The following is a 16,844-nucleotide window of genomic DNA, read 5'->3' on the forward strand; positions in this document are numbered from 1 at the left end:
GGCATGCTCAATTCTTACGATGTCAAGTTCAAGGTGTGTCAAGTCCCACCAGTGCCTTAAGCCAAACAACATAGCTGACCAGCGAGACCCCATTTGGGTTGCCGAAGCCAAGCTTACTCCACCTTATCAACAACCATCACCACAGCACACTTATGCAGTGACAATGAGAATTCCATGACCTCTTAACTGTCCTTTCTGCCTCATCGTCTATGTTAGGTATCTCACAGTGTGCTTGTCTTGAACTTGAACACTTCATTTCTCCTGACAACGACAATGACGACCACAGTCATCATACTGCTACATCTCTCACAAGAACAAGCACAGTACTTCAAGTATTCGCAAGTATGCTGTCCGGTGTCTCGCGTGGCCCATACAATCAATGGAGAAAATGTTTCAAATTCTTTGAGATTTCTCTAAGCTGGCCAGACCGAGATTTTCGACACAAATACAGGTATGTTTTCTATTCAATCATCAGCATTATCTTCGCCAACATCTTTCAGGGTTGGACGGCCCACCTTTGACTGTCTTGTCCATCTGCTCAAACAGAACCCCATCTTCTGATTGACTGGCAAGAGACCACAGCGCACATGTCAATATCAACTGGCATGCTTTCTCCTATGGTATGGCACACAAGGTGCGAATCCACTCCAAGCTGCGCACAAACTTGCAATCAGATTTGGAACAGTGTTCCTGTACTGCCAGCGAGTAGTGTGGGCATTGCGGGAGTTGGGTATCCATGTCGTTTCATGGGGAGATGATGAGCGCCACCAAGAAACATCTAAGTATATCATGGATGCATATGGATTTCTGGATTGTGTTGGGATGTTGGATGGGACACTCATCTGGCTGATGCAGATGCCTGAAGAGAATGGCTTCACTTTCATCTGTTGAAAAAAATTTCCTGCAGTAAGTTATCAAATCCACATGTGCCAAGCCTAACTCAACCTTTGTAGATCAATGTTCAAGCCATCATTGACCACAAGATGCGGTTCATCTCTGTGGACCTTGGCTGGCCTGGCTCTGTGTCCAATGTTACCATGTGGAAGAAATCGCATGTGTGGTGTCACCACCAAGACTATTTTCTAAACAATGGCCAAGTCTTGGCTGATAAAGGTATGTGTTGTCATGTCCTGCATTTTCAATATCCTGACTATTAGATAGGTTATCCATCATCTCCGTATGTGTTATGGCCCTTCACAGAACCTGAGATCAGGGATCAACCACTACCGGAAAAGTCTCAGTCACCGCAAGTTCAACCAGCGTCTGTCATCAATTCGAATCACTGTTGAGCATACATTTGGTGCCCTTAAGGGTTGCTTCCCATCGCTAAAGGATCTACCTGCCAGAGCAGAGCATGCAGGACACTTACTGTCTGATGCAGGCACTCTTCACCCTCCAGAACTTGTGTATCGATTTGGGAGACTGCCTGGAGCAGATACCATTCTTTGATCCTTCTGATCCAGACCAGGATGACTCAGAGGAGGGTGCTCCTCATGATACAGATGTCCTGCACTTTGATGGTGCAATTCCAGATGGTTGGGTAGAGCTGCCTGCTTACGAGACTGATGAGTGGCTTTGAGAAGCTGGGCGCCACTGCCATTTACTGATATTGAATGATCTATTTCCTCTAGATTAACTGTCACTAATTCTTGTCAGTAAAGTAGTCCATTAGTACCTTTCGAGCTACCTCTTTCATGTTATCTGGCATCATCTCGTCTGCCAGGACTTCCCTTGCATTCCTAACCCTAGCTTCAACCTGTGCCACTCTCACATCTGCTTCTTGCTTCTTGTCCTGTCAATTTTCATGTTTTTGCTGAATTTTCAAGCGATCATTATCACTTTTCATCATATGCTGCATATACTTGGCATTTGATGCAAGATATTCTGCAAGCTCGCTTCCCATGCTTGTGCAAGATGACTGCTGTTTGTGACACGGTGCAGGAACACCTCTCAAGGTCAGTGATTTTCCTTGCGTCTTTGTAGATGCTGTGCCTCCCTTTGCAGTACTTTTCCTTGCTGGCTTTTCCTCAGCATCAGCACTCTCAAAGCCACTGTTACCATCTTTGGCATCTTCATCACTGCTAATCTCAATTGTGTCCGAAATGGTGCCTAAGTGAAAGTCATGCTCCCGCACCAGCCCTGGGTGCTCGCCAAGGCTTGATTATAGGTGAGATATATTGTACAACAGTACTAATTTTTCATACTCACTAGTTGTTGAACAGCTCATACCAGCCCTCAGTATACCACCATTTCAGCATGGTCCCAGATAAGTTTCCTACATCCCTCCCTGCTACTCTTGCATTCTTGATCTGTTCATCAAGCTCCTCAACGTCAGGATCACCCTCGCCATTGCCAGTCATCGACTCGAATGCTAATATGTATGTGAATATCTTCTGTAGCCACTCATATCTGCTTCTGACTGATTCTAGACTTCATTTGCCATCAAACTTCATTTGGGATACCTACAAGTATTTCTGAGTCATCAGTGTAAGCAAATGTCTCTCAAACTTTGAACTTACCTTTCTATAGGCATATTTTGCATTTGTGCCAAGCTCCATGTAGAGCTCACTATCAGGACCCAGGAGTGCCTTGAGCAATATCCTTGTCTCATCATTAGTCCAATTGACTGATTCTTCCAGTCCCTCCAGTGCCTTCTTGCCATCTTCGGTTGCCTTTGTCTTGGCTGCTGTCTGCTTCAGCTGCTTGACTGATGCCTTCCAGGAAGCATTCTTTGTCTTACGAGGCTTCTTTTCAGTGCTTTGAGGCACTGGTGGCATGTCCTCAGTGCTGCCAGTAGTACTGTTTGTCATCCGATGCTTCTTCTCAGCATTCTGGGTTTCTGATGGTGTATCCTCAGTGCTGTCATGGTCACACTTCCTTTGCTCACTGATGATGTCTTGCTGTGGTGATGTCCTGTTTTGGACTACTTCTCAGTAGGTTGAGCAACACCTATCTGATTATGAGAGATCTTGACCTTGTTAGGACCTCAGTGTTACAGTAACACCTACCCCTATTCATTTTCCTCTATCTTTTGTATTACATCGTGATCGCTATTGCCGTCGTTAGATGACTCATCCTTTTTCTATTTTCATTTGTATTACATCACGATTGCTATTGCCGTTGTTAGATGACTTATCTCTGACTTGTCTTATCTCTGACTCGTCTCATCTTATCTATGACTCGCTGTGCTTGCCCTAAAGCACTTGCCTAGTATATATACCTAGTCACGTACTCAGTAGATCTGCACTTTAATCTACTAAGTTGTCATCTGGAACTCTTTCGCTTAGGACCCCCAATCCTAAATCATCTAAAGACCAATATTCGAAGCAGAGACACTCTCTTTGCTTTGTCTTAATGACCCTTACATTTGTAAGGTCTGATTCAGCTCTAGCCATCGCTCTTATCAAGCAAGCTATTGTTGCGACTATCTTAGTTCATAACACTCAGTAAGAAAACTTTCAATAAGCTCTCACCAAAGTTTGCAGATTTTGATACTGTTGCTGGGGATGTGCTGGCTGTTGAGGCTGCTGGTGGTGGCCTGAGTTTCTTGGTACCCAACCACCCAAGCTATGAAAGTGAGTTCTGAGTCTCGCTGCAATTATGATGAGAAAATGTTTTACCATGGGTCAAACCATAAATGTTGTGCATGAGAGTCTGGCCTCTGGCTTTGTGCTTGTCCACCATGTGCAGTGGCCATGTGCTGGTGGTTGTGACCAATGTAGGGCATGTTATATTGTTGTGGAACATGACCTGGAGCATTATTATAAGTCCTCTGCTGAGCACCATTGATGTCTTGTAAAGCATTATAGATGCCATGCGAAGAATTAATAGGGTTGTATACTATGTTCCGTGCTGGATAGCTCATCACTGGTCAGTGGACCACAGCAAAGTTTCTATGTTCAAACTTAATTCATTGGTGTGACGGTGTGTTCGCTTCGGTGGCTTCGGCAACCCAAATGGGGTCTCACCGGTCGGCTATGTTGTTTGGCTTAAGGCACGGTGGGACTTGACACACCTTGAACTTGACATCGTAAGAATTGAGCACGCCTCATGTCAGACTCGTACTCGCGAACAGAGACAAAGAAAAATGCGGAAGTGGGGATCTCGTAAGTTTACAAATTGCAACCAAGTCTTAGCCGAGCTTGTACATCGTACATCATGCCATCTCATACTTGATGATCCAAGTACACAGCACTTGATCTGGATTCTGTGCATCAGACACGAGGGTAAGACATGAAACACACCTTCAAATCAAACTTAGATTTAACACTTTATGAAGCTTCCACAACTCATACCGCCTCAGCGCCAACCACTCACATTGGTGATTGGAGTGTGCATTCCGTGTGAGTTGGCTTCAGTTTGTGAGTGATGCTCTAAGCTCTTCTGCTGAGCAAAGCTGGCCACTCGCTTACCAGTGATTTAAATCATCGCAGAAAACTCGAAAAAGGCCACCTCCCGTATACTCAGTCACGCAGCTGTCCTAAGCCGAAAAGAGTCGAAGATAGACCTCAGCAAGCTTTTCCCTTAATGCAAGGTTGCTCATTCTAATTTAAAAGCATAGCAAGCTGCTCTCGTATACATTGTCAACAAGCTGTTCGTAGTCGGGACGCAGGAGGCCGACCATGCCCTCTGCAATTAGTAAGAAGCAACAAACGTCAACTGTCGTTCCCCGCCATAAGATGCGAGGCCATACCCACGGCGTACGGGGTGTCGTGTACCTGCGTTGTGGTCAACGAATCATCACATGTTCTGGTGATGGCTCACTCCGACTATGGGACCTGGAGAGTGGCACACAGACAGGCCACGACTGGCGAGATGCTGAGGATGAGGAGGATGCTGAGACTGCAGTGACCGCCATAGCATTATCTCCGAATGGTACTACTGTTGGGAGCGGATACCTTGATGGGAAAGTGAGGTTGTGGGATGTCGAAACGGGGAAGGTCACCGCTAAATGGATAGGACATAGTCGATCCGTGCGGGCAATGTGCTGGAGTCCAGATGGTGGGCGAGTGGCGAGTGGATATGAGGACGGGACGGCAGCAGTGTGGGCCCTTGAGAGCGGCGAATCAGAAACGGTCCTTGGCCCAATCAAGACTGGGCAACAGTGGGTGTGGGCTATAATATACTCACCTGACTCGACCAAAATTGTGACGTCTTCGGGGGGATTCGAGCAGAGCACAATCAACATCTGGGAAGCCAAGACAGGCGAGCTGCTCGTCACACTCGATCATGATCCACTAGCAGTTTACAGCTTTGCCTGGACATCAGATGAAAAGAAGCTTATCTCCGGATCATTCAATGGTTCGATTAGGATCTTCGAAACCGCCACATGGCAGCAAATCGCAACTCTCCAAGGCCACAATCGCGTTGTCTACGCCATCTCCGTATCTCGGAACGATTGCCTACTTGCAAGTGTATCGTGCGATGAAACAGCGCGTCTGTGGGATCTCAGCACCAACCTCCCAGTCGGTCAACCCCTCCTACACGATAACCGTGTAGGATGCGCAGCCTTTTCCGCTGATGGAAAGTTGCTAGTCACTGGTTGCTGGGACAAAAGTGCGTACGTGTGGGATACCTATGCAATTCTCAAAGAAGTGGGCCTTCAAGAACTCTTGTCCCATCCCGATGTGAGTGGAAACAATCACCTACTTTATCTTCCTGATGATCTCCCCCCTTAGGAATTGCGAGATAGACATGAAAAGAAGGTTTATAGCATCCCATTACTCTTTGGTAAAGACCGCGCTAATATCCTGCCTGCAGGTCGCAGTCGGAAAGTCGTTAATAGATGTACGTGATACGTTTTCAACCTTTCTGGTAGATATTAATGCAAGTTCAAAATCTAGTCCGATGCTCGGCAACGTCCAGACCAGCTCAAGGACACCCTTCAACCACCGCGGAGTTTTTTTGATGATACGAGAGATGATGTTCATGTGCGCATATCAGCATTTCGACCTATCGGCTCTCATTCTCACTTCCGTTTCTCAGTCGTCTGTGACACGCGACACTTATGCTCACCTCCTGTTCACCGTGCTCTCACACCTTCGGGGAGTCCACGTGCACTCCTTGATCGCATTTCGTTGCCCTTCAGTCACTCTCAGCCAGACAAAATCAACATCCAGCATCACCCCAAACCACCTACCACCCCTCGTTGTGATCCTAGTGGTAATGAAGTTGCTGTAGTCAGAGACAAACAGGTATGTACTTTTTGTATTTGCGAAAACCGAAGTCGAATTATCTCTGAAGGCATTTTTTGTTGCTCCGCAGCTGGAACTACATTGGGACACGACGAAACGAACACGGCAGCAAGGCCAATCTCAAAGTCAAACCCCGGCGTTGCCATCACACTCTCGGTCTGCCGCCACCTCGAAATCCTCTCCTGCTGGTTGTACTATCACGTTAGGTGCAGCAGGCACACGCCCGGAAACCGCTCTGGTCATCAGGAAGCCAACATGGTGGACTCGTTTCTTGTTTTCTGTCTGTTGTGTGTCTACTGAACCCGTTGATGGTTGCCAATAAAGACACGGTATATGGATGAGTAGTTTATGTTTATATCTTGTTCTTTCTATTAATATGTTGTTTATGTTGTAAATTTCTTTCGCTAGTACGTCAATACCCCAGTACCCGTCCGGTTTGAGAGATCGCTTCTCATCCTCTGACTATTTCCATGTCTGTCGTTCATTCAAAGGAGTGTTTGATATTTGTGCTAGTTTCATAGTTGTCTCCGACATCAACACTTCGAGATCTAGCGATTGTCAAACTCACGAAACAAAGTACCGTGTGAATTGATCAGACCACAAAAATTCTTGTACACTGTAAGTTCGTCTTTGCAACAAGCGCCAATAATGCGGTGTAATGGCATTGAGTGTAATGACGAAATATTTGGCGCCAAGTCGGTGTGACATCCAATCTATTTTATACATACCATCCTCAGCAGATACAACCCTTAAGCTCAAAGGCGAGACTGCAACGGCGATGGTGCTGTCCTGTTCCATGATAATATCATCAACGTTGCAGATATGATGGGTGCTACTGGAATGTGAGGACATTATGACACTAGCACCCGTTGCAGCCATGCCGACAGAGTATCCTATTTATATGCTGTAGATATGTGCATGGCGGATTGGGATTTTGGGAAGACTGTCAAGTACTCACAGCGAAATTGACTATCAAGTGATGGACAAGAAGGATATCGCACTGCCCTGCAAACGTGCCAAGAAACGCATCGGTTTGAAAATAGATACACGGCAGTGCCCTGTCAATCAAGTCGGTCCTGGGAATGATACATTGTACATAGCGCCTGCTGAGCATTTTATCCACACAGCACATAACCTGTCAAATGAATACAAGGTATCATAGCGTTAACGCATGTAATACACCACGATATGATAAAATAGTGCATTAATTCCCCAACTCCAAACCAGATAACCCACTGTCCCAGCCTGTGCCTTTGAGTGGTCATTGAAAGCGCCGAGTTCGCCTGAAGGGAGCCTCTTGTGAGTGATACTTTTGGCTCGTCCTCGTCTGCTAGGTGAACTGACCACGCGACTCACAAACACTTCTTAAAGAACACTGCAGCAGCTCCTGCACACATAGTCCTTGAAGCCTTTCCGTGTGTCAGGACCGAAATCATATAAGCAGTCTTTCTCGTCAGTGAGTGCATCGTGCTCCTGCTGACAAGAGTTGAAGGAAGATGATAGCTCGTCACTGACAAGGGATCTTTGCCTTGCCGGATAAACCGTCTCAATTCAAAACTTCCTGCGGGCTAATACATAGTTCACAATCTGCTGGCTGAGACCCCAAGCACCAACATGTCTATGCCGATCAGTAAGAAACAACGTACACGGGCGGTCACGCCTTGCCAGACGATGCGAGGCCATACCAGCTTGATAGAAGGTGTTGCACACTTGCGCGATGGACGGCGGATCATCACTTGTTCAAGGGACGGCTCGCTCAGATTATGGGACCTTCAGAACGGCACACAGATAGGAGACGACTGGCGAGACGAAGAGGATGAGGAGGTTGATTGGGAATATGAATATGAGGAGGATGAGATATATGAAGTGGGATCATCGATGTGGGCTGTAGCATTGTCTCCAAGCGGTGACACTGTTGCAAGCGGAAGTTATGATGGGACAGTGAGATTGTGGGATGTCGAGACGCCAGGAAAGGTTGTCATCAAATGGACAGGACACCACGAGCATGTGCGGTCGGTGTGCTGGAGTCCAGATGGCGAGCGAGTGGCAGTCGGATCCGCCGGCGGCATAGCAAGAGTTTGGGATGTCGAGACCAGGAAAACCGTTCTAGGTCCAATGGAGACCGGGCACGAGTCTGTCACGGTAGTGATCTACTCACCCGACTCAACAAAATTTGCAACGGGTGGATACGGCGATATTGCAATCAGAATCTGGAATGCAAAAACAGGCGAGGTGATCTTCACACATGAATGCGAAGAGGAGCAAGATCAAGTTTTCAGCTTGATCTGGACGTCGGATGAAAAGAAACTTATCTCCGGGCTACACCATGGCTCGATCAAGATATTCGACACCGCCACTTGGCAACAGATTGCCCTTCTGGAAGGTCACAAAGACATTATCAACGCCCTCTTCTTGTTTCCGAACGAGCGCCTCCTCGCAAGTACATCCTGCGATAAAACAGTGCGTCTCTGGAATCTTGACACGAACCTCCCTGTCGGACCAATCCTCGAGCATGAAGATGTTGCGTCAAGTGCATCTCTTTCCGCTGATGGAAAGTTGCTGGTCACCGGTTGTTATGACCAAAATGCATATGTCTGGGACATTCACGCTATTCTGCGTGAGGCTGGTCTTGAAGACATCTTGTCTGTAAGTGTACACAGACACCGATCACCCACTTGATCTTGCTCACAATATCTGCTGTAGATGATCCTCAAAAAGAAGGCATGTAGCGTATCGTGCATCTCCGTCAAAATGACGCTAATGTCCCCCAGGGCGTAGCTGGAAAGTTCCTAATGGATGTATATGGTTTGTTTCTCTACCTTTTCTATCAGTATAATTTCAATATTTTAGACCAATGCTACGCAACGTCCAGCCCACCCCAACATTGCCCATAGACTACCGCGAGGCTTTTTTGATGATGCCCATGACAGCGTTCGTGTGCGTCTATCTGAATTTCGATGAATTATTCTCACCTCCATATTCTCAGTCCTCCGCGGCGCGTGGGACCCATACTCGTTCCTCTGGACGCCACATTGTTTCACCATTCTCATGGAGTTCACGTGCACTCCTTAGTCGCCTCTCGTCCCCCTTTCGCAGCTCTAACATTGATGGTGAAGCAACCGAACTCCATCAACGGCAAAAGCGAACCATCTTCCCTCGTCGTAGTCCTCCTACTGTCAAAGTAGCTGCAATACGGGACAAACAGGTATGACTTTCTTTAGATGATACTATTTCCAAAGTCCAATGATCTCTACAAAGGCGTTGTATGTTGCTCGGGGTCCAGAACAAGATAAGGCACTACAGCAACAACCTCGTCGCCTAGCTCAAGCATTGACATCACAGACTCAACCTGCCTCAACGTCCACAACACTCCCCGCTCCTGATCCTAATACTACCAAACAAGGTGCACCGACAGTGAAGTCACGAATCCTCTCGGTGTTGGCTCATCTCGTGCTTTTTGTCTGCTGTGCATCTGCTCAGCATACTAATGATCGTCGATGAAGACACAGCACGAGGACAGGTATTTATTCATATTCGGTATAGTCTTTCGCTCCTGCTAGTGCATCAATCACGTCCATTTAGCAAGATCACTTTTCAGTTAATTTTGACATGACCTCCTTGGACTCGAGTTGGCGTCAGAACTATGCTGTAAATAGCCTTCTCCGTTGTCCACGTCTGCAGCTTTGTTTTACGAGTGCCTAGTCCCAAAGAGATTGTGAACATTCCTACGACAGTCTGTCCCGTTCTATTTAGTCTCCCTTAGACCTAGTCAGACATATACAAGGAAGACAGTCGTTCCTCCTTGATTATATAATTTTTATCGGATTTTGATGCAATTCTACTGTGGTCGCGTTGATCACGTGTGCTATGAGTCAGTATTTACCTCCGTTTTGCGTTGTCAATGTTAACTTTTGCCCCTGCAGACTTCAACCATTGAAAAATTCAAATGAGCAGCCAGCCTGAGGTGACTGTGTTCGCAGCAATGTAGTCGCCCGGTTCAACAAAGTTTGCGACAGGCGGATACAACGAGAATATAACAAGATCTGGGATGCAAAGACAAATAAAAAAACTCAGCTCTTCGCAATCAAACATGGTGGAGAAAAAAATACCTCCGCGTTGTATGACTCATGATCAGATATTGGTACGTGATGAAGTGACGATCGATTGCTAGTTGCATCGGACTGATAAAACAGCACGACTTGTGGAATATTCGAATCTCAACAGCTTCAAGTCCATTTATCTGCGTGAAAACCTCTATCAAGGCTTGCTGAAAGTTTGCCTGCCAACTCATTGAAGATGAACCTAATGTCATATATACTGCGTGAAAGGTCTTATCTATTCTACCACCGTATGGTATAGTCTACTACTAATAATATTTAACGGTTCTTTCCTTCTGGAACTTTGCCAGAACTTGATCTAGCTTCCTAAGGGTGTTGGTGATAGTCACTGGTCCCTGCTTACAATCAAGCATGCGATCCAACTGAACTTTAACCTGAAAGTCTCCTGTTTTAAAACTTACTAATCGGTATTAGTCAGGCTACCATGATACCCCCGAGACGTCTGACAGGCCGCCTCATGATGCGTTATGATCAAACACTTATGTGAATCGGCGTGACCCGCATATATCATTTATGCATATGTGTCATACACACAAAGATTCTGAATCTCTCACGTCCTTTCATTCATCTCCAGGATGAATACAGAGAAGAGTGAGAAGGCAGGTTTGTATCAGCCTTCTGAGGAGCTGCTTCCGCATCCTCCAGGTCTAGTTCAAGCCCGGAAACATTCAAGGGGGCCTGTCTCCCGCAAGTTCCTGGTTCTTGGAAGCTTCGCCCTTATCTCTTTCCTATTCTACAAGGTTCACTCTATCTCCTGCTTCGTTGGTTTGAAGAAAGACAAGAAGTACTCTGAATCCTATGACAGTTACATAAAGCGTATCGAGGAGGGCTATCTGTGAGTACGAACTTCATGGTGTGCACTATACATCCGGGTCTTAGTTCATTGTGACCTGTAGTGCCGTTCCATCCACGCAGTCTGCGCTCGCAGCCTCGCGTGATTACGCCACACACCCACATTTGGCTGGCGCAGTGGAAGACTTCCAGGACGCAAAGGAGATCCTTGCTCTCTTCCAGTCCGAGTTTGGTATCCCTGCGCCTGCTACCGAGCCCATCTACCCGGCAGGTTCCCCTGAGTCCCGCGAGGCAACTCTCAGCACATCCTCTAAGCTTAGCAAACCAGCCGCATGGGTTGATATCTATTACCCAGTCATGAACACAGGAAATGCAGATGGCATGGTTGTGGAACTGCTCGGTGAGAGTGACCAGCCCATCTGGAAAGCCGACCTGCTTGAGGATGGTGACCCTCGTGACGACACCGCTGCCGAGTACAGGAATTCCGTTCCACCCTTCCACGGTTTCAGCGCTGCTGGAGAGGCTATCGGTCAACTGGTTTACGCCAACTACGGGACCTATGATGACTATAACAAGCTCGTTGACGCTGGAGTTAACCTCACAGGCAAGGTCATCTTGGCTCGCTACGGTGCTAATTTCCGTGGTCTTAAGGTGAGCCGTGTGGCATCCAATGACACACCGGATTACTGATGTCAAACGACAAGGTGCAAGGCGCAGCAGAGCGTGGGGCAGTTGGTGTCCTGATTTACTCTGACCCTCGAGACGATGGAAGTGTCACCGTGGAGAACGGATATGAGCCGTACCCCGCTGGTCCTGCTAGAAATCCTACATCCATCCAACGTGGCTCAGTTATGTACCTCTCGATCTATGCAGGTGACCCCACTACGCCAGGCTACCCTGCATATGAGAATGCAACTCGCGTTGAGCCAACTAACGTTCCAAATATCCCAAGCTTACCACTTTCCTGGGCCAACGCCAAACTTCTTTTTGAGGAGGAGCTCGGGGGTGTCCCTGAGGGTACCAAGTTAAACGGGAGAGTTGGAAGCAGAAAAGTCAGGATGGTTAATGATGGTAAATAATTGCATTCACCAGTTGGATCGTCGCTGAGCATGGTCGTGCAGTGGACGCTAAGGTCACGCCTATCTGGAACACTATGGCTGCAATTCCTGGCCACATCAAAGACGAAGTCGTCCTCCTTGGGTGCCATCGTGATGGTCAGTTGTGCGATCTTCTTGTGTAGTATGTACCTCATATCTCGATGTAGCTTGGGTTATGGGCGCAGCAGATCCCACATCTGGTACTGTCTCTCTCCACGAAGTCGTTCGAGGACTTGGGGCTCTTTACAAGCGTGGATGGAAACCATTGCGTACTATTGTCATTGCCAGTTGGGATGCTGAGGAGGTCAGTGCGATCAGTCATTGTCGGCAGCTCTCCTTATCCATAGCTGGCACAGTACGGTCTCGTTGGAAGCACTGAGTGGGGCGAGGACTTCGCCGACTGGATCCAAGAGCATGTAGTCTCCTACGTCAATGTCGGTATGTTGTTCGTCTGTATTATGTATGTGCTATCTGCTTAAAGTTGACGACAGACGTATCGGTTTCTGGTTCCCGCTGGCATACTTCTGCTTCCCCTTCTCTTGTTCACCTTATCCAGCGTTCTGCCCAAGACGTCCCTCACCCTACTGATGCACAAAAGACTCTGTGGGATGCCCACTTTGACGTTGGTCCTTACGAAGGCCCCGTGGATGCCGAATTTGCTCGCATGTGGGACACAAAGACCTCAAATGAACCACGAATTGGCCCACTGGGATCAGGAAGTGATTACACAGTTTTCTTGCAAAGACTTGGCGTTCGTCTCTCACCTTATACTCCTGCCGGACCCTCAACTCATTATGTTATTGTAGGTTGCCAGCTCCGACCAGGGCTTCGGCAATACTCCGACGGACGCGCCATACCACTACCACTCTATCTATGACTCGCAGATGTGGCAAGAAGTATACGCAGATCCTGGTTTTTACAAGCATGTTTGTTGTCACATACATCCTCGCGTTCGCCAATCTCACACGTGACTAGGTTGCTGTCGCGCAGAATTTGGGTCTGTTGACATTGCGTCTCACAGATTCCATAATCCTCCCTCTCAACACCACTCAGTATGCGCTGGAGCTTGACTCCTACGTCGACACGTGAGTGTCTCCAAATGCAGTCGCGTTATATGCTGTACTAACCCTTTCCAGCGTCATCGAGTCTACTTACCGTGAAGAGATTCTGCCAGATCTATTCCCTCTCAGGAGGGCCATTGCAAAACTGCAGGATGCAAGCTTCAAGCTTGACGAGGAGAAAGCTTCTGCCGAAGAGGCTTTCCATGAGGCTTTGAAGAAAGTCCGTCGTGTTCGCGGTCCCCCCGTTGTTCGGCGGGTCATCCGATGGGTCAAGGAGCATCTCGGCATTGGTGCACAGGAGGTCCAAGATTTGAGGTTCGACGCACTCAAATGGATGTCGTCTGTAACAGAGTCCAGTTGCTCGGAAATGGATATCTGCAAGTCGCGTGGCAAGGGTCCGCTATGTGATTTCATACGGGCCGCTAAGAGAGTCAGAGTCGCCAATCAAAAGCTCACAGCGTTTGAACGCGGATTTCTCTCTGAGGATGGCATTAAAGATAGGGAATGGTACAGACATTTGGGCGTTGCTCCCGGGAAACACCTTGGTAAGCCTCTCTATGATACTAGTGTGCAGTCTAGCTGATGATTTTCAACAGGGTATGCGCCAACGACACTGCCAGGCCTAACAGAAGCTATTGTCTATGACGAGGATCACGAGCTCGCCGAGTATGAGGCTACTCGACTGACCGAGCTCATTGAGAACCTCGCGGAATTCCTTGAGGTCTAAAGCACAGTATACTACCATTTGTAGGCTTCCAGGCCAGCACACACGAAACTCAATATGAACCTGCTTTCTTAGACATTGTTCAGCGTCGGTCTAGTGAATCCGAGTGAACTGGTAGCGGCAATCGAAAGTGCATACACGATTCTCAATCTTATCAACCATTCGGAATGATGGAGTGGCACGCACAGGTGAGAAGCAAGATCCCGCAGAAAGGGCAGCCTCTGTCGGCGCGAAAATTCGAATCATTGGGGTTTCTACTAGTTGCATCACCAGAACCCAGCTGCATTACATATTTACACAGCATCGCTATGTAGAACCTTCCTGCACAAGATGAAACGACTCGCGTCAGCTACGTTTTTGGCTTTTCTTGCGCTGTCCGACCAAGTCTATTACACATCGCGGACGTGACAGGTCTTCCAACATCTTGCAGTTGGATGATGGCATATTCACTGGCATATTCTATGACGATACGATACAACCATTGAGCGTTCCGTTCGCTCGATCTCGTGAGATCAACACTTGAAAATGGACTGAATGAATGCAACGTCGAGACCCTTCACTTCCAGATCCCTCAACCGTTGGCTCCTAATTTGGAAGGTGAACACGCTGCAGCTGAGGTATGGCGCTCGATCCATTCAGTGCCCTGATGATATTCCAGCCTAGTTTCGAGCTCCTGCACTGCACACATAACGTTGATTAAGCATCGAATATCACTGTCGAAAATATATCTCCTCCAAACTGTATCTCAGATGCATCCGTCTGTGTTATATGAATTCGTGATCGTCTTTCACTTGCTCGTAAGTTGAAAAGTATCCGAGAGGCTAGAACACTGTGGATGACGATTTGCGGGCTGGTTATAATCAGTTGGTGATGCAGTCGTGCAAGTTGATGTGCTTACGAGTCTGTGATCGAAACCCACGTAACCTGTATTGAACGATAAGCGCGTGGATGGCTGACCAGATGTACTGCAACGCACCGGAGGAACCATGGTCAAAATTATACTGAACGAAGACATGACTTGATAAATAGTAGGAAGTTAGCACCCGGGCCAGTCTGGGCGAACATAATCATCTTACCCATGATACACATCATATATCTCACTGAGTCATTAAAAAACGTTTCTTGGAGTAGTCCGACGGCATTGCCGTACTTGCTGAATCTGATGTACAACATCAAGCACAAGAGGACTGATTCATGCATGGGTCCGACAATCTTCTTGAGAGACGTGACGACTGACCTAGTTCATAGAGTAACAGAGCGGCGTACTCGAAGACGTTATTCCTCCCGCCCAAGAGAAGACAGTTGCCCGGATCCGCTGTCCACCCTCCATGAGCATGATTGTCACGAAAATCAAAGAGCACATCACAAACGTATGTTAATCGGGGTCGTGTTCTTGGAATTAAAAACCAGGGGAGTGTCCGATATGAGATAAGAGACCACGAAACAAACCTGGTAGTAGTTCAGCATCAATCCTTCTATGGTGAAAGGTGAACGAAAAACATACGACGGGAAAAACCAAAAGGAATGTCAGTAGACGCTCACTGCTCCAGGAAGCATAAATCCTCGTTATTAGCAAGCCTAGAGGGAAAATGTCAGCATCGGGAGCTCATTTATGATATGACATACCCTCTGCGGCTATAATGCAGATGATGTGCAACACTGAGTAAGGGGTGGATCAGAAAAGCAATGTACCGTAGTCTGTGCACGCTAACCGTTAGAAGCTTGCCCAAATCTGACACACTGCACAGTTGCTGTGAATATTGGTGCGTTGAACGGGTGCAATCACTCACACTTTCACCAGGATAGTATTGCGTTCGAAGTGCACCTATCCATCAGCCATAAGGAATCATCGCGAAAAGCGAGTTAAAACACGTGTAGCTCACCAATAAATGTCATCCCAATGCCGAAAAATGGCAAGTATCGTGATACAGTGAATATAAATCGCACAAACGTCCATTTGCGGTGCCAGACCCACTGTGACTTTGGGGCGGTCATTAAATAATTAGGCGATCAACGCACTACACGCACCTCTGCCTCTAGGGTAATGAAATAGTCAAAAATCTAAGTCAGAACATCAGCATCACATACCCCTGAGGTCAGGTCAGCGATTACACTCACTAAAACAGCAAACGTTCCGACTAGGTATTTCAGTCAGCCATGGTATTCATACAAGTATCAGATAAGAACACTACCATTGAAGTGCTGGGTGGACTAAGAATTAATCAAAGTTGTTTAGAGCTCGACTTGTTGCGCACCTTAGATGCCTGAACGCCAGCGTCGACATACAAAGCAGTAGGTTGACTCATCAAGTTTGTGGACAGTAGATCGACGCTTCTCGTTGTGCGTTACGCGTAACTTCACCATTTAAGCACCTACAACTAATGGCTGTGTTACAACGTTTACACATCATTGTCATGCCAAGATACACCAAGCATTGCAACACCAACGCCGAGTCGCCGACACTGATCAGGAGAGCGATCAAGGGGGGGGGATGAATAATAAGGCTGTAGGACTCGGATCATTCATGATGATGTACTACTATGAGACGCCACCGCACTGCCTTCAGTGGCTTACCTGCAACTCGCGAGTAAGCAAAGTAGAATCTAGATCTAATCTTGAACTCAAACACTGTAATTTGTGGGAAGGGTGGAAATACATGCCCAGTGACTACTTCGTATGAGTGGATTTTGACCTGCCCTCCCGCAAACAAGTAATATTGCAGCATGGGCGCCAAAAAACATGCTAGCACACACCAACGGGAGTATTTTATGTAAGTTTCAATCAAGTTGCATCTATGGCGCTGCGGTGTTCGGTAGTCTTACTGTATCTGCATCATTCTGTCGACCCCGGTACTGTTG

At 47.3% G+C, this 16,844-nt stretch overlaps 4 protein-coding genes across 4 annotated transcripts; 1 reads left to right on the top strand and 3 right to left on the bottom strand.

Annotated features, from left to right (window-relative positions):
- Nucleotides 1-1,795: 1,795 nt before the first annotated feature.
- On the bottom strand, nucleotides 1,796-2,777 carry BJ212DRAFT_1483992 (uncharacterized protein; the record flags this gene model as incomplete). The annotated part of the gene is made up of 4 exons (XM_041340716.1): nucleotides 1,796-2,156; nucleotides 2,209-2,415; nucleotides 2,467-2,474; nucleotides 2,520-2,777. 4 exons carry the CDS (start codon nucleotides 2,775-2,777, stop codon nucleotides 1,796-1,798), a joined length of 834 nt encoding a protein of 277 aa, XP_041189637.1.
- A 4,374-nt stretch (nucleotides 2,778-7,151) lies between these two features.
- Nucleotides 7,152-7,992, bottom strand: BJ212DRAFT_1376381 (uncharacterized protein; the record flags this gene model as incomplete). Its single annotated transcript, XM_041336484.1, has 3 exons — nucleotides 7,698-7,992; nucleotides 7,566-7,646; nucleotides 7,152-7,493 (listed from the first exon to the last, which is right to left on the bottom strand). Coding segments are annotated over exons 2-3 (200 nt in total), but the record flags the coding sequence as incomplete, so codon positions are not given.
- A 2,745-nt stretch (nucleotides 7,993-10,737) lies between these two features.
- BJ212DRAFT_572141 (Zn-dependent exopeptidase) lies at nucleotides 10,738-14,034 on the top strand. Its single transcript, XM_041343541.1, has 11 exons — nucleotides 10,738-11,147; nucleotides 11,209-11,755; nucleotides 11,809-12,175; nucleotides 12,226-12,318; nucleotides 12,369-12,505; nucleotides 12,558-12,635; nucleotides 12,683-12,952; nucleotides 13,008-13,127; nucleotides 13,177-13,286; nucleotides 13,338-13,807; nucleotides 13,859-14,034. Exons 1-11 carry the CDS (start codon nucleotides 10,888-10,890, stop codon nucleotides 13,987-13,989), a joined length of 2,583 nt encoding a protein of 860 aa, XP_041189639.1. The 5' UTR covers nucleotides 10,738-10,887; the 3' UTR covers nucleotides 13,990-14,034.
- Nucleotides 14,035-14,682: 648 nt separating this feature from the next.
- Nucleotides 14,683-16,292, bottom strand: BJ212DRAFT_1483996 (uncharacterized protein; the record flags this gene model as incomplete). Its single annotated transcript, XM_041340717.1, has 15 exons — nucleotides 14,683-14,836; nucleotides 14,885-14,910; nucleotides 14,963-15,003; nucleotides 15,063-15,173; nucleotides 15,224-15,301; nucleotides 15,357-15,435; nucleotides 15,491-15,564; nucleotides 15,613-15,645; nucleotides 15,699-15,726; nucleotides 15,777-15,811; nucleotides 15,870-15,960; nucleotides 16,015-16,047; nucleotides 16,105-16,124; nucleotides 16,179-16,197; nucleotides 16,242-16,292. The coding sequence occupies 15 exons, from the start codon at nucleotides 16,290-16,292 to the stop codon at nucleotides 14,683-14,685; spliced, it is 873 nt and encodes a 290-aa protein (XP_041189640.1).
- Nucleotides 16,293-16,844: the final 552 nt, after the last annotated feature.

The sequence above is a fragment of the Suillus subaureus genome, assembly GCF_016647635.1.
Source record: "Suillus subaureus strain MN1 chromosome Unknown BJ212scaffold_31, whole genome shotgun sequence".
In the NCBI taxonomy this organism is placed as follows: Eukaryota; Fungi; Basidiomycota; class Agaricomycetes; order Boletales; family Suillaceae; genus Suillus; species Suillus subaureus.

Bases quoted from the DNA above. Each gene is read 5' to 3' on its own strand.
- BJ212DRAFT_572141 (XM_041343541.1), top strand. From the start codon at position 10,888: ATGAATACAGAGAAGAGTGAGAAGGCAGGTTTGTATCAGCCTTCTGAG. The intron at 13,128-13,176 runs GTTTGTTGTCAC...ACACGTGACTAG, and splicing joins ATCCTGGTTTTTACAAGCAT to GTTGCTGTCGCGCAGAATTT. The intron at 13,287-13,337 runs GTGAGTGTCTCC...AACCCTTTCCAG, and splicing joins CTTGACTCCTACGTCGACAC to CGTCATCGAGTCTACTTACC.